At 39.0% G+C, this 25,740-nt stretch overlaps 1 protein-coding gene across 2 annotated transcripts in view; it reads left to right on the forward strand.

Moving 5' to 3' along the window:
* The first annotated feature begins 206 nt into the window (after positions 1-206).
* PLXDC2 (plexin domain containing 2) overlaps positions 207-25,740 on the forward strand; it is a 462,643-nt gene continuing 437,109 nt past the window's right edge. The window contains exons 1-2 of one of the 2 annotated variants that reach the window (XM_078075200.1): positions 207-636; positions 1,013-1,791. In XM_078075200.1, coding sequence (XP_077931326.1) covers positions 1,680-1,791 — 112 coding nt within the window. In that variant the 5' untranslated portion in view covers positions 207-636; positions 1,013-1,679. Of the gene's footprint in view, positions 637-1,012; positions 1,792-22,235; positions 22,273-25,740 lie in introns of those variants that run through there. The other variant, XM_078075201.1, reaches the window with a different exon arrangement.

Below are 25,740 nucleotides of genomic sequence, written 5' to 3' on the forward strand. Positions count from 1 at the left end.
TGAAAAAACAAAAACAAACTAGCAAGCGAATGCCTGTTAAAGCCCCCGTAGGAAATTCAATGGGCCTCCTGTTTCTTTAAACTCTCGCTTTCCCTCGGGCGGACACTTTACAAAGCAGCCGCGGCGGCGGGACTACGCTCCCGCGCGCTACCTTCCTCCTCCCGTCGTGAGGGTCTGGGGGTTTCTCGGGGTCAGTAGCTGAACACGCTCGGGTTTGCTTTCTTCACACTCCAACCATTGCTACACACGCCCTCCCGGGAATGGCGAACTGCAATTAACCCTTTAGCGCTCAGGAAGACCCCGCCAGCGGCTGGCATCTTTACGGTGCGGGGGCTGCGATTCCCCCCGCAGCTGTGCGTGAAGGCGGCCTGGGGGCCAGGTGGGCGAATGCGCCGCTGGCGGGGCTGCAAAGGCCAAGAGCTGGGTGCAGGATGGCGCCCCGGCGGCGTGGAGGTGCAGCCCGGTGCTCCTCTCCTAGCTCGCCTTCCTCGCCGCCTCTCCCGGCTCTCCGGGCAGCCGGCTGCTGGGGGCGCGCCGGGCTGGAGTTGCCCTCTCACTCCCCCTTGCTTGGCTCCTCCGGCTTAATCTCTCGGCGACTCCTCTGCCAGCCCTGAGGAAAGTGCAGCCATTGGACAGGTCGGTGCTAGCTGCCGGTTTCGGGGAGGAAGGTGGGAGAAGCCTGAAGGAGCGAGGGGGAGGGAGGGGGGAGGAGGGAGGAGGGTACAGCGGCAGATCTGGCAAATTGCGAACTGCCTTCCCTCCCCAAAGTGTGGAGCAGAAGCGCGGGGGAGCTCGGCGGCGGCGGCGCCTCCTCCGCCACCAAACTCCCGGGGCTCAGTGGGGCTTGTGGCCACCTCCTCCTAACCCAGGAGGAACCCTTTCCCGATAGGTTTTGGCCTGACTCCCCCCGCTCCCCCCATTTCTTTTTCTTCCTCTTCCTTCCCCCCTTTCTTTTTCTTTTTTTTTTTTTAAACACACATTTTTTTTTTTTTTTCCTGGCTTTGGACCTCAGATTGCTGCAGCCCTAGCCTTCCCTGGGCTCAGCTCTTTAGGGCTGCCCATCCCTCCAGCTGCGAGAAAGGACGCGCGCCCTGCGTAGGGCGAAGAAAAGAAGAAAAACTTGTCGGAGGGGTTTCGCCAGCCCACATTAACCCCGTTCCCGCAAACCCAAACCTCCCGCGGGGGCCATCCCAACACTGGGGAAAGTTCCTTCTGAGCCGACAGCCCTCTTGGATTTGGAGAAGGCAGCCGCGCTGGCTGTGGAATTAGATCTATTTTGAACCCAGTGGAGCGTATCGCGGGGGCTCGGAAGTCACTGTCTGCGGGCACCCGGGTGGCGCTGCCTGTGCGGAACCGAGAGTTTGCGAGACCCGGCTGCAAGTGGCCTTTCCTTCCCGCAGTTGTTGTCCTGTGTCTGGGGTGAGGGCTGCGAGTGTTGTGGCAAGTTGCGAAGAGAGACCCGGAGGTCCAGAGAGAACTGCACTCCCCCTCGCTCTCCCTTCTTCCTCTTCCCAGCTCCTGAGTGTGAAATCCCATCGAAATTTACAAAGGCCTCCAGGTTCAGCCAAGACCGGTCCGCAGAGCTTTGCCCCATCGTCCCCATCGTCCCCATTCCCACCCGGAGCACAAGGCGCCTGGGAAGGACTGGCGGGGAGGGGGAGGGAGGTCGCGCCGGCGGCATGGCGAGGTTCCCGAGGGCCGACCTGGCCGCTGCAGGAGTTGTGTTACTTTGCCACTTTTTAATGGACCGGTTTCAGTTCACTGAAGGGGAGCCTGGAAACCAAATCAATGGTAAGATGCACTTTCGCTTGTTGATTTTGTGCGCAACTGAAGACCTCGCTAACGCCCCCCTACCCCCCATTCTCAGCCCACCCCCACTTTATCTGTGTGCCCTTGGGAAAGTTATTGCAATTGCTTTTCGGGTAAACTTGGGCTTTCTGAATGGGGAGAAGAGGGTTGGTTAGAGAAGGGGACTGGGGGTTTTCTTGAGGCTTTCGGTCTTCCTTCACCTGAGCGACAGGGGGTGGTACCGTCTCCCCAAGTTGCCCAGAGAGGGCTCTGGTGTGTAAGAGCAAACCTTCTGTAGATATCTCTCCCAGGAACTGGCATCCCTGGGCAGTCTCCCCTCCAGCTCCTCCTGCTTCCCTGCTGCCGCGACAACTAAACGAGTGCGTGATGGGGGCTGTGGGTGGGGGACGTGCTGGCAGCCGGGTATGGCAGGGTTCCCCCCTAGCTGGAGAAAAATTTACTGTGGCCGCACCTTCCTTCCTTAGGTGAACCCCACCTCAGCTCCCTTTCGCTGTCTGGGGCTGAACGGGCTCTGGAAGTGGGGCGGGGTAGGTGCGGCGGTGCGCAGAGGAAGGGTGGAGGTGGCAGAAGTGGGGTGGGCGCTCCTCTGGAGACCAATCCCTGCCCCCATTGTCCTCCGCCGGCCGGCTTCGCAGACAGGCCTGAATGTGTCCGGGGTTCGTCCGAGTGCCCTGGCATTGCCCGCACGCGGAGACCTGGTCTTTGCTCCTTCCCAGTGGCAGTGTCTCCTGCTCCGGCGGATGCCAGCCAGGTGCGCGTCCGGTCGGGAGCCGCGCCCTCGGGGCCAGCGGGAAGCCCGCGGAGCAGCCCTCCAACCGCGGTCGTCTGGCTCTCTTAGGCTAGGAGCAGCAGAGCCGAGGTCCAGGTGCCTCTCGCGACACTGCCCACTGAGAACTAGGTTCCTGCTCACCGTTTTTGCCCCTCAGGAAGAAAGTGAAGAAACAGGCAGAGAGAGAGCCCTTGGCAGAAATTTGTGAACTCAGGTTAGACTTCCAGAGGAGGTGAAATGAACAAAAACATTTGGAGGAAAAAAAAAAAGAACAAAAACTTTCTGGTTAGGATAATCAAGGTTTTGTTTTGTTTTAATTCTGAAGGTGGGGTTTGTGGTGGTGGTAAGTGCTTCTTCAGAAAGTACATGTGTCCACAAATGTCAAACATGAAAGTGGCAGACTGGAAGCCTACCGAGGTCACTTGGAGAAAGTCCTTGAATGAAATTTACCAATCGGAGACCTAGAAATTGACCAAAACACTGTCTCTACCCCTCGTGTAAATTCTTATAGAGAAAGCACAGATTCTGACTCTGCGCTCCAATTTATGATTGGAGGGGTGTGTGGGTTGGGAGGAGGGGGCAACATGATGACAACACTTTTAAAACTGTGAAACACTTTTAAAACTCCATTGTTCTTGATGTTGATTTGTCTTGGTCACGTACAATTTTGTTCTGCATAAATGGACGTAGGTTGTTCTTTACTAGGTATCATATCAGTAGATTATCCTTTCTTATTTCTCTGATACATTTCATTGGCTTAAAAAAATAAGACTTTTACCTTATGGTATTGATATGGTATCGCGACATTCATGGAATAAGTAGATGCTTAAAGAAAACAATTTATTTCATCCCAAAGGAGATTAGAGAGATGTGTGTGCCAAAATGCATCCCAAGTTGTCTATTTGAAAACTTCTTTGGCAGTGGAAATAAGTAATGCATTTACAGTAAAATAAATAAATAAATAAAATAAAGGTCAGCAAATATTTTTTCTGAGCTTCTTTCATAATGATATGTTACTGAGAGAAGAGTATGTATACATTTTCTATTCTAAGTTCTCAAATTGAGGATGAAGTGAACATTCCATTCTAAAATCGACCAGATAATTAAAAGCTTTGTGGTTTAGAAAATACCTAAATTGTTCAACATAAATGTACAGGTGTTACAAACTAATTATAAACTAGTATCTGTGGTGGAAAATTACTCTAGAAACCCATATATTTGTAGGATTGAGTAAAAAATGAATGGTTTTTAAATTTCTTGGTAAATGTTTTGGAGATTTATTGCAAACTGAAGTCGCTTCTTTACTGGATATCAGTCTACATATAGTTGCTGAATAATCTTGAAGTTAAATGGTTAGCCTATTGAATATATAAAATATAGCAAAGAAATAGAAGAAAAAATAGCTTCCTTTGTAAATAGTCTAGGTAAAAGTTCAACATGGGGAAATTTTTAAAAAGTCCAACTGTCTTGAAATTTGCCATGTAGCAATCAGGATTTTTATCACAGACATTTTGGCACAGGGGGAAAAAACCTGATTTCATAACAGGGACATTTAATTATGCATTACTTTAGAAATGCTGCAGTTGATTTTATTGCCACCAGAGGGCAGAGAAACCGCTATTTTCTCCTGTTCTTCCCATTCTTTCCCAAATGTCTCAGATTAATGATCTTCAATACTTTGTTTTTCCTATAGGCAATATTTTTTGATATTTCAACTTACCATTTATAAATGAATGGCAGTTTGTAAAAATGAGTGTTTATTTCCCATGTTCGTTGAAATTATCCATTCATTCAAAGTTTATATAGCACCTCCTACATGTAAAGATCTATACTTTAAATTCATTCTTGTGGTGTACTTGTATAGTAGAAAAAAACAAATAACTGTTATTGTATCATTTTTGGAGATTTTTAACAAATTGTGGAATTCTCAAAAAAGTAGCTTTAAAATATTTCTCATGATTAAAAGTTCATTATCATATAATGAATTTATTTTTAAGATTGAATGTAATCTACATATACCTCAGAAGTATTTGCCATACTAAATAGTTTTTCTCAACACCAATATTTAGAGAAAAATAAGCTTAGCATAATTCTAGATTCTATAAATCTGAATTCATCTCTGTACTGTTATACATTCATTTCTATATCCTAAATTGATTGAAAAACAGTCTAATAACAGTGTCAAAGGAGAAAGATGTATTAATGTCTCAAAGAATTCTAAAATTTAAATGAGGACAAAAGTCCTAAAATTACATAGTTATTTTGGCCTGGTTATTATTCTTCAATGTGACTTAATGCGACAAGGAAGTTCAGTACTGCTATATAGAGAGCAAAAATAGTTTAGTACTCCATGGAATTTCCACTATTTAAACTTTCTAATATTGCTATGTACTAGAGAGAAATAGTTCATTTCAATGATCACTAGGTCATTTACATTTATTTTAGTTGTTTCTCTATTGGGACATTTTTCTATTATTTTCTGCTTTCATTGGAGTTAAAAAGACTTAGTTCGAAATATTACTAACTTGTGGAGTTTGTTATGAGAGTATCTCTGTTGAGACATACCGTCATTAGTATGAATTTTCTGTTTGCATATATACCTAGAACAGAAAATTATAGCAGAAGTGACTATTTTCTAAATAAAGTACATGTGGGTCAGATTAATGAACAAAGGGCAGGTTGATTTTTCATCAATCAATGAATCATGATTGCATGCAAAAAATTTTAAAACACAAAATGTGAGAGTCTTTTTCCTCTAAAGAATAGATCCAAGTTGAAGCCTAAGGTTGGGTAAGATTTTTAGTTCATAGCTATCTGCATAGAGACCTAAAATTATTATAAATAGGACAGTGTGTGCACTTGTTAAGTTTGATCTTCAGAAACAAGTTTTTATCAAGTAGAATGTACTTGAGTAAAACTTAGTAAGAGAAGATACTAATTTGCTCCAAACAGGTTTCTTCTCTGCAAGATACTTTCCTGCAAAGATAGAGACAACATGGATTCTTTTCAATTAGTTTGGTCTCCATTTTTTGTTTCTTAAAGATATATTCTATTGTAGAAGCAGTGTGTTTATGAAGATAAATGAATTGATCCACAGCTGTGATCATGAGATCTGAAGTCTTGAGCTGTTTCCTACCACATTAAATATATATAGTCTCTTCACCATGACCTTCAAGACCATTGTCACGTGGTCTAGACCTACTGTTTCACTTCTCTCTCGCTGTTTTTGAACACTCTAATCAGTTGAGGCTCCTTGATGTTCCCTGAGTATGTACGGTCTGTCAGTACCTCTTTTCTGCTCCTCCTTCCCTAATCCATCTCCATCTGTCCATCTTTTACTTTTCCTTACAGGCTTATCTCAACTGACACCTAGGACCCTCCAGAGAACTCCCTGCCTTTTTAAGGGCACTTGTTTGGCTCTGCTTGCTAGAGGAAGAGTTGTGTTGTTATTGTTTTTCTTCCCCCTTCCCATTTCTGCATCTCTTTCATATACTTCCTTAGACCATATATCATGTTCTTGAGGTTAGGGTCCATTGTCATTCATTTCTGAATCCCCCATGGCATCTACCCCACAGACATGCAATAAAGAGCTGTTGAACTGACTGAACTGAATGGAATTATAGTTCAAGCTGGACTATTGCCTTGAATGTCACCTTGGGAGACTTTCAAAAGTACTTTTTTTTTTTTTTTTTTTAAGATTTTATTTATTTATTTGAGAGAGAGAGAGAGAGAAACAGCATGAGAGGGGATAGGGTCAGAGGGAGAAGCAGGCTCCCCGCCGAGCTGGGAGCCCGATGTGGGACTCGATCCCAGGACTCCGGGATCATGACCTGAGCCGAAGGCAGTCGCTTAACCAACTGAGCCACCCAGGCGCCCCTCAAAAGTACTTTTTACCCTATTTATGACTTTTTCCATTAGTAAGTTGGAAATGAATATATAGACAGGTTTTACAGAATTCATGGTTTAAAACAAGAGGGTAGGATCCTGAGGTCTGCTGAACTGTCATAATGCTTCTGGTGGATAATATTTACCTTAAAGCTTCTATTAATAGAACTTTAAAAAAGTTCATTCTAATACTCAACTATACTTCTGGTTTCTGAATGAATTTTTACTCATGTTCTTAATCTAACACCTTAAAGTACAGTGTGTGTGTATATGTACAGATGTGTATAGATGTGTGTGTATATATGTATATATGAAAATGCATATGCATATATGTATATATGGTGGTGATGTGTTTTCAGTGGAGATTAACACTATTAAATAGTTTAAACAGTTTTAGTTCTTTGTGAAATTACTTTTGAATTGAATTGTGCTCAGGCCTCATGCCATTAACCTACACTGAAGGAGGCTTTAAAAAAAAAAGTAAAAAAAAAATGAAAGCAGTCTCATAAAATTTATTATGGTGGCTGTTTTGGGGGTGGGGGGGATTGGTGGTACCATGCAATGCATTTCACAGTGTCTGCTCCCTGAGTAGCTGAGGGCAGGAGGGAGAGAAAAAGAGAGAGAAATTTTGTATCTTAATAACAGAGTTGTTTTTTTTGAATTAGTTTGTTATCTTCTGCACATTGTGAATAGTGATCAGATGCATTACCTCTTAAAATTTGGTTTCTTGAGAGCTTAGAGTACAATTTGTAGCCCACCTCCAACAAGTGTATAAACCTTCTGGCCTTCATTTTTTTTTTTTTTTTTTTTTGGTGGACTAGCTTACCTGGGGTTTCATCTTCTCTTTCCCACTCATTTGTTTTTGTCTAACTTTCCTCACTTAAAATCTTGTCTTGTATTTGTTTTAGAGATGGGAAGTAAGTAAACAAAAAGTAATCACTGTAATATGTAAGGTTATATATTACTAAGTTGCTTTTCAGCTTTCTTTTCATCTGACTAATTCCAGGCCTTTGCCTTTATTCTGAGCACATTTTCTCAAAGCTTTAATTATCTCTTTACAGTACTGCACTCTGAGAAGTCTTTCTTCTTCACTAAGGTTCACACAGGATGTCTCCCCTCACCATCCTCCAGACAATGATTCTGTTCAACTGAGGAAGTTACTGAAGAATGACAGACTAAGTAGGGATGCTTTTATTAAGACAATTTCTGCCACTATTTATTGTGTCACGTATTGCTTGGTCAAATAGACACAAGAATATCTGTGGGAAGAACAGAGTATAAAATACTCTACATTGTGTTACAGCTGGACTTTGCACTCATTTTATATTTGTCCTCTGGCATATTTTTCATTTTGCCCTCTTTCATTAATAAGGTGGTGAGATGTGGAATGGTGGTACAGATTTGGGTACTTAAATAGAATTTGAGGCGTCAGGGACCTGTCTGGAATTAGGGTAGCCTGTTAAAGATTGCAGATACAAATATGAAGTCAGAGTGTGTGGCCTTCCTTGAAATCCAGAGTTTTAATCCCTTCTTCTGGAGGTCGTCCAAGCAGATGTAAGCACCAGTAGCTCTCCTACTTTTCTAAATTAAAATCGGCCATAGTCACTGTTTCTGCTTCAGATGTTGTAGTAGAGAGTGGCCTGCGGTTTTGTTGAGAGGGTCATAAAAGCAAGGGTTGCAGAATGACTTCCCTTTTACTTTTCTGGAGTCTTCTTGCTTAGTTTCTCCCTCTCCTCATCCACTATTTTTTACTACTTAATTAGAAAATTTTCATAGAATCATATTGCTCAAAGTCTCATCCTGTAGGTAAGGTGCTTAGCTCATTGAGGCTTTGAGAATATAGTGAATGTAAAGAGGTTGCCCTGTGGATAAACTGCATAAAAATCAGAATTTTAAAAAGTCACTTTTCTACATACTCCTCGAAGTGTTCATTGATAGCAGAAGTGTAAATAAAGCTGACGTATTTTCTTTAAGCACAAGGCTTGGTAAGTACACCCTGGTTTGTTTCAATCAGGATAATGTTTTCTTTGGCCCAGCTGGCATATGGAACATTCAGCATGCAATGGCGTTTTTAAGGTAGTGATTTTGGGTAACACACTTGTTAATTGTGTATATGTATCTGTAGCAGTAGCTGCCAACTTTTTGTCTCTGAAACCATGATCTCAGCATCCAGTAAAATACTTACTTCCCTAAACCCTAAAAGAGAAGCAAGATAGGCAGAGTTTATCACTTTAGGATATGAAATTCACAAATAATAATGATTTTCAAGATGTGAAATAGTCTTCTAGGGTGTATTTCTATTATGCATATTTGCTTAACTCTAGAAACAAACATAGACTATAGCTATCACTGACAATAAATCTGATTGCTTAACTGGTATATTTTGTCTGTTTGTTTGGTCAAAACAGCCCACTGACCTTACTGCGGGCATAGCAGGGAGCAAGTCCAATGTTATATCTGATTATTCTGACTGCACCTTCCCTTTCTCCTTCTGCTCTCCATTTCCTTCGATACATCACTGTAATCTGCACTGCAAGATATTCCTGAAAAAATGTATGTGGAATGATTTTTGGTATCCCGAATCATATTCTCAGTGCATGTGGATTCCTATTTAAAGGAATCCTGTCCTGAACTTTTGATTAAAAAAAAATCAACCTCTTAATTATTTTGCTAGTCCATAGTTTCATGTTTAAAATTAGATAAAGTGTACTATATGTACATAATTGAACTATGAAAAACTAAGAAACAAAAATTGAACAAAGAGACATATCACTATGTATTTTCATTTTCGTTCTTTGGTTCTTGTTTGTTTGGAGTGGGACTAGAGAGGGTTATTTGAGGGTTTTTTTGTCCACACAACAAAAATTTCAAGAGTATTTTAATACCGATTTGACAATTCTGGATGCCCTATAAAAATAAAGTTGACTTTTAGTTTTAAAAAATGTCATTTTACATTAGTTTGAAGGCATTCTTGTTATATTTACAAAGATACTGCTTGGTGTTTTATTTTCATATCTTAATTAACATCATAGGATATCCTATGTCTTGGGTGATGTATATTTGTATCTGTTTTGATTTGTAACTTGGATTTTAAAATTTTGCATAGTTTTTAAAATGTCTTTTATTCAAATTAAATTTCTCTGATTCAAGTTAAATGGATTTTATGAAAGCATTTCATTTGGCCTGAAGTATGTGTAAAAATATTTCCTATACCAGAGTATTGTGGTAACATTTCTTAATATGGCAAGTCTTGCATAATACGGATGAATGTGTCATGAAACAGTTTTGGTTGGGACTGAATTGTGTAATAATTCACTTTAATATAATAATAATAATAACATCACTTGCTGTTTTGTACACACATATTACATGTACTTGCATTGGTCCTAATTTTTCCTCAGTTGCCTCATCGTCTTCCAGTTATTTTCCCACAATTGATTTATCCGTCTCCCATCAATCAGTGTAGTTACTCAATCAGTGCAGTTTTGAACACTCATGCTATCCATATCCTTACATATGTGTCTTCATGTTCAGATGCAGGGGTTACTCTGCTTGTATTTAAAGACAGGATTCATGGATTATTGGGCTTATGAATGTTCTACTATGAAAGATAATGCTTGGTACAAGCCCTGCTAGATCTTCCAGGATTAAGTACTTCAAAGATAAAGGTGGGTGGGGGAATCCTGATAATTATCTCTGTATGGATATCACACAATCTTAATTACTTTCACTTTATAATAAGTATATCTGGTTGGGCAAACCTGTCCTTGTTTTTGATCTTCAGAAGTGTCCTGGCTATTCTAGAAAACTCTTTGCTTTTTCCATTATCCATTATCTATTTCAAATAAACTTTTCAGGTTTCACTAAAAACTCTGTTGGACTTTGAAGTCACATTAAATCTCAGGGTCATTTAGTAAAGATCTCGATTTCTAAACACCTTGGGGACGATGTAATTTCTTTCCAACAACATCTGAAAAACCAGAGCCAGTACCATGGCATTTCATGACAATTGTTAATACTGACTATTTGGCAGTGATCTTTTTGAGTTGAAACAGTGTCCTTAGATTGAGGACTAGTGGTGTTTTCCTGATCACATCATGAAGCTAATGGTACATTTAATTGTTTCTTAGGAAATACAGGTGGAAACCATTGGTTAATTAAAATGAGCAACTCAACTGAGGGAAAGAATGTGAATTCCTAACTTCTTGGAAACTACTATAAATGAGGGGTGAGGACTAGGCAAATAATATATGGAAATGGTGACACTTGTATAGTGTCCCTTTTAGTGACCCTCTCTGGACCAGCATAGCAGTTCCGGGCAGGACTGTAGGTTTGCTCCTTCATAAGAAACAGCTCTGGTGGGGCGCCTGGGTGGCTCAGTTGGTTAGGTGTCTGCCTTTGGCTCAGGTCATGATCCCAGGATCTGGGATCAAGTCCTACATCAGGCTTCCTGCACAGCGAAGAGCCTGCTTCTCCCTTTCCCTCTGCACCCCCCCACTCGTGCTCTCACTCACACACACTCTCTCTCTCACATAAATAAAATCTTAAAGAAAAGAAACAGCTCTGGTGAGAATGGTAAAAGCCCCTGGATTTAGGATTCTCCTTAAGGTTTTCTCTTTAGCTAATTAGTATCAATTTCATGGGAGATTTACATTGAAAGAAAGTACGCTTTGCAAATTACTACCATTTAAAGGTAATAGATTTATGATTTTCTTTAGACTACAGGCATGTATAAATTAAATGATTATAATTTGCTTGAGTTGAAAATCCTAACCTCATCTCTACCTCCACACAGTTTATAACTGGCTATTGCTCTGCACTCATGTGTACTCATCTGGGTATTTTTTAATCAGGAGTAAACTGACAAGCCAGGCAGTCTGTTTTATTTCTTTGTTATTTAGCCTTCATTATCTTTTTAACATCTGTTGTTCATTTTAGATATTTTTAAAAACAAGCATGATTCAAAGTCATTCTGCAGATTATAGTCTCATTGTCTGGACATTGCAAAACAGCTTTATGCAGGAAGCCAGGCTTGTGCAATGTCAGTTTTGTCAAGCTGTTTTTAGGAGAGAGGTTTGTAAAATAGGCACAGCCAATAAGAAGCCAATTTTTTAAAACCAAGGACTGATGTCTGGCTCCAGACTGCTTTTCTCCATCCTTCGTTCCATTATCCTGGCTCTGGCAGGCCACTATTTTTTCTAGCCCACTTTATTTCAATAGCCTCACACCTTGCCTCCAAAACTGTCCTGCTGGAAGCCGTTCTTCATTCCACAGCCTGAAAGATCTTTCTAGAAATAAATCTAGCTATGTCTCTCCTCTCTTGAAAATGTTTCCTGCCTTCCTATTGCTCTCACCCTAAAGTCAAGGCCTTCAATAATTTTGTCCTGGCTTACCTCCCTGGATTCAAACTCATCAATTCCTCCTTCCTACTCTCCCATTTCCTGAGCACACACTCTCTCCCCTCTGAAATTGCACATGCCATTCCTTCTTCTTGGAGCAGGCTTTCTTCCTCTCTGGCTATTTGTCCTTCAGGTCGCAGCTTAGATTTGATTTTTGGCATATTGAATAATTTTTTTAATGTTCGTTTGCCAGCTCCCAGTTCTAGATGAATGCCTCACCAAAGTGCACTCTGCGCGTCCTCATCATATCACTTATCATCATCGGTAGTATAGTCATGTGAGCTGCCCAAGGTTAGAGGCCATGTGTGACTGATCACTGCTGAATCACTAGCTCCAAGAATAGGAAGTCCTCTTTGAAAATTTGTTCAACAAAAGAATCTTGTTGTTAGTGTTCCACTTGTATGATACGCAGTATTTGTTCAGATTTATTACTCAGGCAAAGAATTGTGTACCCTATTTCTACATATTTCTTTGAGCAGAGGTTTTAAATCATCATTTGACATGCCTCATATTTAAATATCAATGAGTCAAATGTATAGGCAAGCCAGAGAGAGAGTGACTGCAGAGTAAGGGAATTTTCATGCTTTTATGAAGAAATGAGAGTTCATTTAGAAATAATGGTTTAGGAATAGTTAGGCCATTTACTAAGCTATGAAGAACAGAAACTTAAATGATCATACTTTAATTAATTATACATATTAATTAAAACTTTAATGATTTATAAACCAGCAACTTGAATTGTCTGAAAACATATTAAAATTGGTTCATTTGCTTCTCTGGAGGGAATTCCATAGTTTAAAAGGACATATGGATAAACAATGAAATAACAAGTAATTGAACCATGCTATTTGCATAATTTGCATAATTTCCAGTTCTCTCAAAGCTAAAGATGCAACCTGGGAAATAATAACAAGATTAGATATTAAAAGGTTTCCAGATACAAATCATTGGATAGACTTTTAACTATTTTTTCAACAAAAGACTCTAAAATATCTCTTAATGCTGTACTCATGAATGTGAGTTAACGCTTTTCAAATTCCTAAATGTGATCCACTTGCTGGAGTTTGCATGAGTTTGGGTCAGCATCCTTTGTGTGCTCTACAACTTGTGTTTGCTATTTTCCAGGCACATTTTTTATTACCTTTGTCTATCTGTTTTTCTAGAAACATACCCAAAATTCTTTCTATATTGCATACTAGTTTTATGGTGTGAACAACTGATATAATTTGCTCAGTATCTCTTACCCCTTTCTTCTGGAAACAGCACCTTACCAGTGTTTAGGACTGTCCTCTGTCTGACTGTTATGGTATTCTCTTGGGCCTTCTGTCATAGTATCATGCTTCCCCAAGACAGTTCAGCATGTGTTCAGGTGGCTACTGATAATACCCCTGTGTCGTGGACATCAGGTCAACTAACCCTTCCCTTTTAGTCCAGGGAAAAAGTCAAGGCCTTCAGTAATTGGTCCTGGCTTACCTCTCCAGGTTCAAATTCATCACTTCCTGTTTTGTTTTTGTTTTGTTTTTAAATATGTCTGATGGTTGCTGCATTGGGAAGATACAAGTCTAAAGCCATGTGTAGGCAGTCTTAGATTTCCCAATAGCATAAACCCGAAAATTCCAGTTTTTGAGGTGAGATTGATTACTTGCCACTGAAAGGTCTTGGTAAATACATTTTTTTTTATTATATTGCTATTTGAATAGATATTTGATTGAGAACTATTTTTCCCACTAAACTGTAGGCTCTGTGAGGATAGGAACCATGTTTTACTTTCCTTTTTTTTTTTCTTGACAATTTCATATTGCTTGATATATAATAGAAAGCACTCGATAAATATTCATTAAATGAATTTTCTGTGTTGGCTCATTTGGTAGAGTATCATCTCATTAACCATTAAAATAATTCAAATCTCAGATATCAGGTGGAAGTTGTGACTGTAATAGATTTTTCCCTGTTGGTTTTCTTAAGTAATATTTTGTTTCTTTCTCATTTTGCACATTAAATTCTCTTACCTGGGTCTTATTTTTCTAATCTTTCTTTGTGTTTAATCTTATATCTTCCTTTCATTTGCCCTGTACTTCCTATTATTTTATTTTTGTTGTGGGTGTAGATAAACTTTCCGGGCAATAGAAAGGAGAAAGCCTTAACTCTAATGGGTGACACATCATAGCTTTTGTTAGTCGGTTAATCTGTACCCAGAATTAAAAAGGGGGAAAAGACATTAATAAGGCAAAAGCTTATCCACGGCCAAAACTTATTTATTTTTCACTTAATACTTTTTTTAATTGGGATTTTCCAGACCATTAAGAATTCAAAAATAGAATAAAAATAGTAAAACTACATTTCAGACATAGCACTCAGCACCTGGTAGGTTTTCAATTAAAATCCTCGACTTACTTATTGAGTAGAGGCCCACAGATATTTATTTTACTTCTAATGAAGGCATTGATTCATTCCTCCATCCATTCATTTATCCAATAAGTAATCAATATTTTTTAAATGGCTGGAGGAATAAATTTATGCCTTTATTAGAAGTAAAATAGGCTCTTGTAGGTTAACTGGAAACCTAGGCATTCTAAATCATATTCTCTGTATGTAAGTTGGGGATTGCCATATGTTACATACTTATGTGTGATGTGTGCTTAAAATATATGACATTTCCATGGTACGATTCGAAATCCCTTTATAAAGTTCAGATTGCCTAATTTTCATATTAGTTCAGCTGTTCCTCCAACAGGATAATTTCAGTTGGAGGATGTTTCTATTCAGTCAATTTAATTTCATAATTCATTGTTTTAGGTAAAAATAAAACATAGTTTCTATACTTAAGGAAGGTGATCTGCAGGGGAACACGAGCATGAGTCTAGTGGGAGAACTGTGACAAGCATGAGCATAATGTGGGGACAGACCAGTGCTTGTAGAAGCGGCAAAGCCTGACGAGGGCAGGCAGGGTGGAGGTGGGGGACAGGCCCTGCGGGAGACAACATTCAACTACCGTGTGGTTGTTAGAGGATGCTTCTGATGCCAGACAGGCTTGGGTCCAAACCATGGCTTTGCCATTTCCCAGTTGGGTGACTTTGTGTGAGAATATTAGCCCCTGAGGCCCTCCTTTCTTCAACTGTAATATGGGAATAAAATTAGTCATCTACTCCATCATAATCACTGTGGTAAAAAATTTCTGTTCTCTAAAGATTTGGTAAGATTACCCTAGAAATATAAAGAAGTATGGAAGCAGTACATTGAGGGAGGAATGTAAACAAGAATAAAAAAGTAAGGCAGAGCAAGGCGAAGAATTCTCTCCAGAACGGTGAGCAGTCTGAGGAGGCTTTCACTAATAATTTTAAAATAGTAACTATTGGGGTACCCATGTTTCAAACTGCCGGAGATAATACCATATCATCTTTGGCTTTGTAAAAATCAGGCGTGCTAGTTGTAGGTTTAGGAAAAACTAAGGCCAGTCAGTGCTTTGATGGCCGTGTGAACATTGAGTGGCGCACAGGCCGCACCTCCAGCAGGCTTCGACTTGCACAACTAGGTTTGGGAATGCAGAGCATTGCTGTTTTTCAGAATCCTCCCCCTCATTCAGCGATCACCTAGGGCAAGATCTAGATTTGAAGAACATTATTCCAATAAAACATGCATTAAAAGAACCGTCAAAGAACTTATTTTTAACAAACCCATGTTGTGTAAAATGAGATGAAGCGCCCCAAAACAGTTTTCTTTTCTTTTGGCCTGGGCTGAGGACACGAAACGAAATTCTGCTGTGTCATCTACGCTGAAGCAAGAAAATAATACTCTGACCTTATTAATGCACTTGCTTCTAGGGATACATAAACTGCTGTATGGGATTACACAATCCCCTTAGATGACAAGTTAACTTTTTTTGCATAATGATGCCCTATTTATAAAGAGATCCAAAATGCTACCTGCATCTCAGTGAATTTATCTGAAAAGGTAAGCAATATATGTGTAAGAGCAAGACAGCTGTTCTAAGATTTCATCAGTGAATGGAAGATAAGAAATGTCAAAAGCAGAAATAAATGGAAGTCTTTAAAAAATCTAGAGTTCTCTGAGAATTTCATACTTAGCATTTTTTCCCATGACTCTACAGAGGCCTTTGGTGTTTGAGTTGAGGCCAGCCCTATATATGGACAGCAGAGGTGGGTGCACTCATGGTGTTACTGGAGAGCAATGGAACCACTCCTCATTCATGTACTAGCGTCTTCTACACTAATGTGTTAACGGTTGTTAACTCAAAGTCATGCTTTGTGTTTAGGTAGTCTATCTTGGGAAATGTCGGTATCAAAAGGAAGGGCCATGGTCACCTACATCCTTTCTATTTGAAACCTATGTAGAATAAGTGTGGTAAAGAGATAGTTACAGTGTTCAGGATTAGACTGGGATAGGCATGCTCCCTGGTTAGACCAAGAACAGCAAGAAGTCACTAGGAGTGTGTGTGTGTGTGTGTGTGTGTGTGTGTGTGTGTGTGTGTATGAAGGTGGAGGGGTTACAGAGGCAAAACAACAGGAATACCAAAGACAGACTGGGAGATAGACAATAAGGAGAGAGGTAGGTAGGCTGTGACAACCAATATTCATTTTGTGTCCATATGTGTGTAGTGTATAGTGCCTAGGTTACCATTTTAATACCCTTCTACTATTACATTGTTCACTAATATTATCAGAAGTGAATATAATCTTTCAAGATATCCAAATTATCCAATTGGATTAATTCATAAATTGGAAGCAACTGACTTGCTCTCTCATTGTTTCGAAATGACAGGCCTGAATTAAATTGAAATTAATATGCCATTATGTTAGTGTTGATGGGGAAGTTTAGTTCTCAGAAGAGTTATTTATTCATTTGAGAAACATTTGCTAGATGTGTTCTATCTGCCAAACAGTGTGCTGTAAAGAAAAAAAAAAAAAATATATATATATAGACCTTGCCAGGTAGGGGTTACAGTGCAGTATTGAAAATAGGAAATTAACCAGATAATTCTAAGAGAATGTGGTGTGTGTGTGTGTGTGAGAGAGAGAGAGAGAGAGAAACAGAAAGTGAGCTCTGGGGCATAGGACTTAGACTAGAGGGTCAGGGAAGGCTTCCTGGAAGTGTGTTTCAGTTTTGTTTTGAAGTATGTGTGAGCATTAATTAGGAGGGTGGAGAAGGTGGGTACACATTCCAAACAGAGAGAACAACCTGGAGGTTAGAAAACTGTGTGCTCTTTGGGGAGATGCAGTTGCCTGTGGGGAAAGGATAGTTGCAAGACTAAGAAAGAGCTCATCTACCATAGACAGATATAGAATTCACTCCTAAAAGTGACAAATGGCCAATGACAGATTTTTGATAGCTGAATAACAGGCTCAAATAGGTCTTTTAGAAGGGTCTCTGGTACCGATATGGAGAACACATAGGAAGGGGCAGACCTGGAGACTGCTGGATTTAGGAACTGTTGGATTAATAAGAATGGAAAATGATGAAGGCTTCCAATGAGGGGAGAAGTTCCCAGGAACTTTAAGGAATAGAAAAATGGGTTCAGCTTTAAATGTGTTGAGTATTGAAATGTTTATGGGGCATCCCAGTAGAGAGATCAGCTCTACCAGATGGAGGTCTTGGATGAAATTGAGATGTTGAATCATCAGTGTATTAGTGGTGTTGGAAACTAGACAAGAAGCATGAAGAGATAGGAGCAGAGGTTCAGGATCACTGTCCTAGGGAGTGTGGTCTGGGAAGAGTGAATGGAGGAAGGAGCCCAGGAGGGAGAATGAGGAAGGCAACATGGAGAGGGAGGAAAAGCTAAATCATTGGAGTTGGCAAAGAGGGATCATCTGGGAATTTACTAAGAGTGGTTTGGGTGGGTGAATGGGGGCGAATTGGTGCCAGATTTCAGTAGCGTAAGTGGTGAAGGTGAGTGGAGGAAATAGAGACATGGACAAAACTAAAATCTTAAAAAAAAAAAAAAAAAAAAAACATGGCTGGGAAAGAAATGATGGAGAGGAAGTAGCCAGAGGAGAGCATATGGACAAGAGAGAGGTTTTGCTAATGTTGAAGATTTGAGCCTGCCATAGGTATGGCGGAGGCAGCTGGTAGATAGGTGGGCAGATTGAGAATATAAGTATGCTATAAATACAACATACTGTGTTAGAATTGTTGTCTCCGGGAAGATGATTCTAGTTCTCCCAAAATGCAACTTGACTCGAGGAACACTTTATTACATGTAAGAAAGTTGCTGTGGTATCTAATAAAAATTTAATGAAGGCTTAGATGATATCACGTTTGTGTAACCTGAGATCCTTAAATCCATGAAATATCTCAAATAAAATAAAGAGAAAGGGAATTTCAACTTAAGACATAGCAGCAGGAAAAACGAATGTTTCATTTATTTTATCAGTTAAGTCTGGGCTATAAAATGGTCGTAACATGATAAATAATAGCTGTATTATAGAAAAGCGTATTTAAGACAGTTTCTTAAGTTTCAGGCATTTTTAAAATTTTAAGCCAACATCACACCCTGAAGGAAAAGGAGTAATAACTTCATTGTTCTTTTACCAATAGGGAGACCAGGAATTCAAATCATCAACTGAGGAAAGAGGGATGTTTTCTCTCACTGTAATTAATTTTTGTGGCTGTTTTCAAGATGAATTTTTATAGTGATTAAAACCATACTTGGCACATAGTAGGTGCTCAATAACTATTTGTGACCTAACCTAACAGTTATTTGTATAAAAGAAACCAAGGAAGTAAGGGTCAAAATATTTTTCTCATGAAAACTTTGGAACTCTCTTCTCACTAAGAAATGGCAAACTCTGATGAAAGAGGTATTTATTTCCTTCCAAAATTGCCTTCAAGGTAAGGGTTGCTTTATAAAACTGTTAGAAGAGTTTAAAAGGACTGATTATTATCATCTGTAACATGCTACCCAGCAAGACATTCCTGACCAGCTTGAAGTTAAAAAAAAAAAATCAAGCTTATGCAAGTTTGAAATTAAAAAAAAAGAGAGGGAGAGAGAACAAAAGTTAAAACCAATAAACCCTTCTTATCTGTAGGCTGTCTTTCAAGAAAGATTATAAGTTTGTTTCTCTAGTAATTGGAACATTGCTCCGTGTCCTCAGTGTGTGTGTGTGTGTGTGTGTGTGTTTGGAGGTAGAGGAGGGAGATGGAAAATGAATGAGTGGGGAGGAAAGTAAAAAATGAAAAATAGCATGGCTTAAGTCAGGTTCTGATAATTTAATGAAATTTATGGATGCACCATAAGGTAGTTACTTAGTTTGTGTTTTCTTAAATTATCTGTCCTATTATAATTTTGTAATGCATTGCAAAGACCAAACAACAAAATGCAAAATTCATGAAAATTGTTTTATAAGACATGCAGAAATGCTAATACGCCATGGAAATGTGCATCCATCTACAGTGATACTTCAGCTCTTAACTGAGCTTGTTAGGTCATTTATCATTGTTTGTCCATGTATTTGCTTTGTCATAAACTTTCCTGTAAATCAGAAACACAGGCCTCTTGTTTTTGTTTTTGTTTAGTTTATTTCTTGTTCAATGAAGATCCTTAATATTTAACCCTTAATATTTAAGACATTAGTAAAAAGTCACCATCATAAAACCATTTCGTTTTTGTATCACTTCCATTTTGGTGAAACAGAAGAAAAAAAGTTATAATTCAATGAATTTATGTAACTTTTTCTTAGTAAAACTTCCAGGCTCTCAATACTCACTTGTTTGTCTGGAATAGATTATGTTATGCTTTATTTATGTTTAAAATAATTAAAACAGCACCAGTTGTTGATATTTTACGTATTATTTGCTAACTTCAACTCTATAGTCTTTTCCAGCATGTAATAATAAATGCAACATTTGAAATTTGGGATCAAGTGCATTTATGTCCCAATAAAAAAGACAAATCAGTTTGTTAGTCTCCTTAGCTTAATGGAAGTTTTGAAACAATTTTGAAAAATGTAAGATAAATTTAAGTCAAATATTTATTCTTATAGAGCAAAGATTGAGATACTAGACTGATATGAAACCACTCAACTGGTACCTTCCATTTGGTTGTTTCCATGACTACCAGAAAGCCCTCTGTGAGGTCTTCTCACATTTCTTTGCCTTTTTTGAGTTCCCGCATGTATTGTGAGCACCTGTTAATCTGGTAATCAGTTGTACATTTCATTTTTAATCGCTGTCTTTGTAAGTCTTGTCTCTTGAGCAATTACACACCCTTTTGAAAGAAGGGACAATAGGCATTGGGGTTAAGTCAATACTTGTGTACAGATTTACCTTTTTTTTGACCCTGGAAGATAAGGGACTCAATGTTTTTCTTTTTTCAACACTGGCCATTTTGGGGGCAAGAGTTAACTGCCTGCTGGTGGTTTTCCTTTCCCATTATGCCTGTCAGGTCCCATCCTGCCACAGGGTGGTCTGGGTCACAGATGGAAGCCACTGGTGGTGCTGAGTGGTGGTAGACACTTGGAAGTCAAATGTGGGTTTGAAATCAGCCCCACCACTTCTTTGGGCTGTCATTTGAGCACCTGCTTCACTGTTCTTAGTTTCTTTATTTTTTTTTAAAGATTTTATTTATTTATTTGACGCAGAGAGACAGGGCGAGAGAGGAAACACAAGCAGGGAGTGGGAGAGGGAGAGGCAGGCTTCCCGTGGAGTAGGGAGCCCGATGCGGGGCTCAATTCCAGGACCCTGGGATCACGACCTGAGCCGAAGGCAGATGCTTAATGACTGAGCCACCCAGGTGCCCCTGTTCTTAGTTTCTTTAAATAATGCACCACAGAGTTACTGAAATATGTAAATGAATAATGTATGCAGACTGCAAATTTTTTATATAACCCACAATTAAAATAACAACATCAATAATAATCACATCTAATTCTCTAATGAAAGAAATCCAACTTGAACTAGCTTAATCAAAGCAGGGAATTGGGGGGGAAGCCTCACAGAGTCCAAGAAGAACAATGTGACCAGGCCACAAGGACAGGAACTCTCAGAGACTCTCTCTGTCATTTCTGCACCTGTCTGTGCCTCTCTGGACAGACTTCCTCTGCTTCGCTGGTCCCCATAGCCGAACACATAGTGAGTGCCCTCAGGCCTCAACCACTCCAAAATGGCTTGGCCTGATACATTTCTAGTCTAGAGTTCAAAAGTTCTGGAAAAGGACTGCATTGTCTACCTCAGAATCGCAGCACCGTGACCAGGAGACCAGGTTCCATGAAACCTTATCTTTGCATGGTATAAATTCAATCATGGTGTTCTCTTGCGTAAAGACTTCTAATGCCTTTCCATTAATATAAATATAAAATCTGCTTTCTTTTCCATGGCCTGCAAGGCCCTGCATGAGCAGGCACATGCCTACCTTTATGATTTCATCACAAACCACGATTATTTATTGTTTACTTCCTGTCACACAGAATATGCTCCCCACTCAGGTCTTCGTTATGTGTCCTTCTTGTTACCTGGGTCTCAGTTCAAATGCCATCTTTTCATAATGGCTTTGCTGACTACTCACTAGACAGTAGCCACTCTCTGAAATTACCTTCCCCCTCCCCACTTAAAACATGTGTTTCTTTATCTTTTCCACATACTATCCCTTCATTACCATTAGATGGCAGAGACCTGGTCTACTGCTCACTGCTGGATCCTTTGCCCATGGCTTGGCACACTGCAGGTTCTGAACTACTGTTTGTTAGAGGAATGCTCTCTCCTTGCAAACATGCAGATGGAGGCAGGTTGGGATTAGAGGCAGCTCTGTTTCCAGAAGGAAAAGAGGTGGGATGAGTGGGCAAAATGAAAAGGCCACTACACACTTGTATGTCTACAAAACATTTTACCATATGTAATACCTTATTTACTCTCCATACTGATCCATTGACTTTTTTTCCCCATTTTTTTTGTTGTGGTAAAATACACATAACATAAAATTTACCATCTTAATCATTTTTAACTGAACAGTTCAGGAGTATTAAATACGTTTATAATACCCATCACCACCATCCATCTCTATAACTCTCCATCTTTCTCAACTGATGCTCGGTACCCATTGCACACTAATTCCCTGGCCCTGGCAACACCATTCTACTTTCTGTCTCTATGACTTTTGACTCCTCTAAGTACCGCAGATAAGTGGAATCATACAATGTTTGTCTTTGTCTTTTTGTGACTGGCTTATTTCACTCAACATGATGTCCCCTAGGTCCCTTCCTGTTTTGCATGTGCCAGAATTTCCTTCCTTTTTGTATGTATTTCACACTTTGCTTATTCATCCATCAGTGGACATGTGGGTTGCTTTCACATTTTAGCTATTGTGACTAATGCTGCTGTGAACACTGACTTTTATCAATAAGAGAAAAGAAGTTAGGAGATGAAGAGACTTGTCTAAGATGACACAGATAGTGAGAGCAGGTAATGAACCTCCTACTCCTGCTATACCACAGACAATTATGTAGTGAACTTTCTCTTTAACCTTTTCCAATTACTTATATAAATGTCTTTCTTGATCATCGTCAAGAAATTCTAATTTTCTTGATTTTATATATACGTAGGTAAACTTTCTATAATTTATACTGTCTTAGTATTGTAAAGCCAATAGTTTGTACCATTTATTCTAAAACCTTCTATTTAAGAGCATGGGTATTTTTTTGTTCGAAGGAGTCTTCCAATGAAGAGGTTTACTTATGACACTGATTGAAATTATTACTCATTAAGAACACCAATTGTCTTTGGGTTAGTATTCAATAAAATTAATTGGTAAATTGGTGTGCAATGTTTACTTTGTGAATTTAGTAGTTGCAGACTTAGTAGTTGCTTCAGTGACTCTTCATGTCTAGGGTGAATAGCAAAAAAAAAAAAAATGGCTCTAGAAAATACGAAAGCCTTCAATTACTCTGGGAGGTATTTTAACTATTACCACCATCATTCAGCTTTTATGTGATGTGTTTAACACTGGTGATGCTTTTGTTTTCATTGTTGTTCTGTTTTGGAATTAGAATGTGGTGGCAGCCTGTTCAAAAAGGTCCATTAGAATTATACTTAAAGGACTGGCCTGGGTTTCATTCCCAGTCCCATGAATTCCTGCTTCTGTGATCTTGGTAAAGTAGCTCTACCCTCAATTCGTTGATTTTTCTCCTCTGTAAAATCGCAATAATAATCTTCACCAAGTTATTTGTGAGGATTAAAACATAAAATATGGAAAATCCTTAGAACCCAGTCTGGTGCATAGAAAGCACTCATTAATGATAAATTTTACAGATATTCGGTGGGTATTCATGTGTATTTGTGTACTTTTCCAAATGTAGACTTTGAGCCTACATCCATTTACTTTCCTGTGGCAAGTTAAATATGCTTTAGCATTTTATGATAACAAAGGTTGAACTGGCATCCACCTGTTTTCATTTACTCAAAAATAGCCATTTAGATCTTCAAAAATCTAAAATTTCAGAGTCTGAGTAGGCTAGGCAGTAGAGGGTTTTTGGTTTCTTTGTTTGGTTGGTTGGTTGGGTTTTTTTAAAAATGATTTTTGATGTAAGGGGAATAATTGAAAACAAACCCAGGAAGTTTATATGACTTTCAGAGGTCACAACATTAGTTGTAATGGCAGGATCTAACTAGAACGCTCTTTCCATTTTATGGATATTAAGTTAAATTTAAGCTTACCTTATTAAAAGTCAGCTTAGCTCATTACAGCTTAGCAAGTTCACAGCTCCAAGACAGACTACCCTGAATAGTTAGCTTTGATAATAAAAATGTAAAAACACAATTTATTAACAAATTGCACTTCATTATGCCTTGAGCAACAATATATACATTTTATCCTTTGCTATTTCATAAAGAACCTTCTCATTTATAGGGAAACATAAAAATTACTGAAAAGAAATTACTATAGGAGGGTAAGAGCTGGTATATCCTCATTACTGTACTATATATCATAAAAATAATACTACGTGGTTGAGGAGAATTTGGTGAGTAGCATATATAATTGGCACATAATTTCACTTTTATTTTGGCAAAGCATTGAACATTACTGATTAGATATATACTATTCATGTCATTGCTATTATCAAAGAACTGATTATGACAGGGAAACAGATGTCAGAAAGCAATTACACTAATAACAACATGATTACTGCCGCCAATTTAATTCTAGAAGCCTGTCTAGAATCTTTATGAAGCAAAGAACTTTCCTCAGCTATATAGAATAGGCACTGATCTGTTTCCCTTACCCATCACAATTTAAAACAAAACGTGCATACCAACAGTTTTGATTTAGATGTATCCCATAACATTAGCTTTCCAACCCTTCTCCAAATCTTAGATCTTTTTCAAAGTAATTTAATGACTTTTCAAAGCTTAGCTTCAGAGATGGAGACCTTTTTTTTTTTTTTTTTTAGATCTGTTCATATTTATTTGACCATGATCTCACTTGAAACGTGTGCATTATGATAGAAAATAAGTCCATGGTCGTTCTTTATTTTTCAGCTTCCATAAGTTTCTACCTTGCTACTTGGTGTCTCTTTTGGTTTTCTACCTTTTCTCACTAAATTACAGTGTATTAATCTTAACATTTTGTGCTTTTCCTTATTTCCTCCAAGTTACAAATGCAATTTCTGTCAGTTACTAGATATTTTAGAAAATACAAAGTAGTATAAGGAAGAAGAATCTTGCCCATCACTCAATGACCAGAAATGACCATTACTAGGATTCGGTGTGTTTCTTTCTGTTTAGTTTAGTTTTTATTTTTTTTTTTAAGATTTATTTATTTGAGAGAGAGAGCACACGAGGGAGTGCGAGTGGGGGGAGGGGCAGAGGAAGAGAATCTGCAGACTCCCTGCTGAGTGCAGAGCCCAAGGCTCACTAGATCCCAGGACGCTGAGATCATGACCTGAGCAAAAACCAAGATCAGATGCTTAACTGACTGAACCACGCAGGCGCCCCTAGTTTTGTTTTTAAAAATCCCTATCTATCATCTTTATTCCATCTATTCTGGCTTGACCGCTTACTAACTGTACCCTCAGTTAGATTTCTGTGCCTTCCTTTACTCATTTTTAAAATGAGAATAATAACAACTCCCATCTAATAGGGTAATTTTGAGGATTAAAGAAGTTAATTCATGATTAGCAGAGGCCCTAGCACATAAGAAAGTCTCAATAAATGCTAACGATTGGTGTTCAACATTGATTATTTATATCTTGTTTGCTTGTACTACTGTAGTAGTATGTACATTATAAAAGAGGAACAAAATAGAAAGTAAAAGAACAAAGCACCCCAGTGGATGGTCTGCTATACTCCCCATTGGAGACCATTTGGGATAGGAAGTGAAAATTTATGAGAGGGATAAATGATAATGTTTACAGGTATCTTCAGATGACTATATTTACTTTGAGGTTTCAGAATTGGAGTAGGACTCCAAAGTTAAAGAGTACCAAGTTTCACAAATAAGGGCTTTCTGTGTTTTTAACTGAATGGAGATAAGATTTAATTAATTAGGGCGCCTGGGTGGCTCGTTGGTTAGGCGACTGCCTTCAGCTCAGGTCATGATCCTGGAGTCCTGGGATCGAGTCCCTCATCGGGCTCCCTGCTCAGCAGGGAGTCTGCTTCTCCCTCTGACCCTTCCCCCTCTCATGCTCTCTCTATCTCATTCTGTCTCTCAAATAAATAAATAAAATCTTTAAAAAAAAAAGATTTAAATAATTAATTAAATTAATATTTAATTTGAAGCCTGTGAAATAATCACCAGTGTATATATAGTAACAGGTTTAAATACTAGGATTATTTTTCAGAATTCAACCAAATGTACCCACTTTCCACCCCTGCTTCTTCCTTCATAAAATATTTCCTGGGACGCCTGGTTGGGCAAGGTGAATTTGAAGGTAG

Source organism: Halichoerus grypus, chromosome 6 (assembly GCF_964656455.1).
Source record: "Halichoerus grypus chromosome 6, mHalGry1.hap1.1, whole genome shotgun sequence".
Taxonomy (NCBI): Eukaryota; Metazoa; Chordata; class Mammalia; order Carnivora; family Phocidae; genus Halichoerus; species Halichoerus grypus.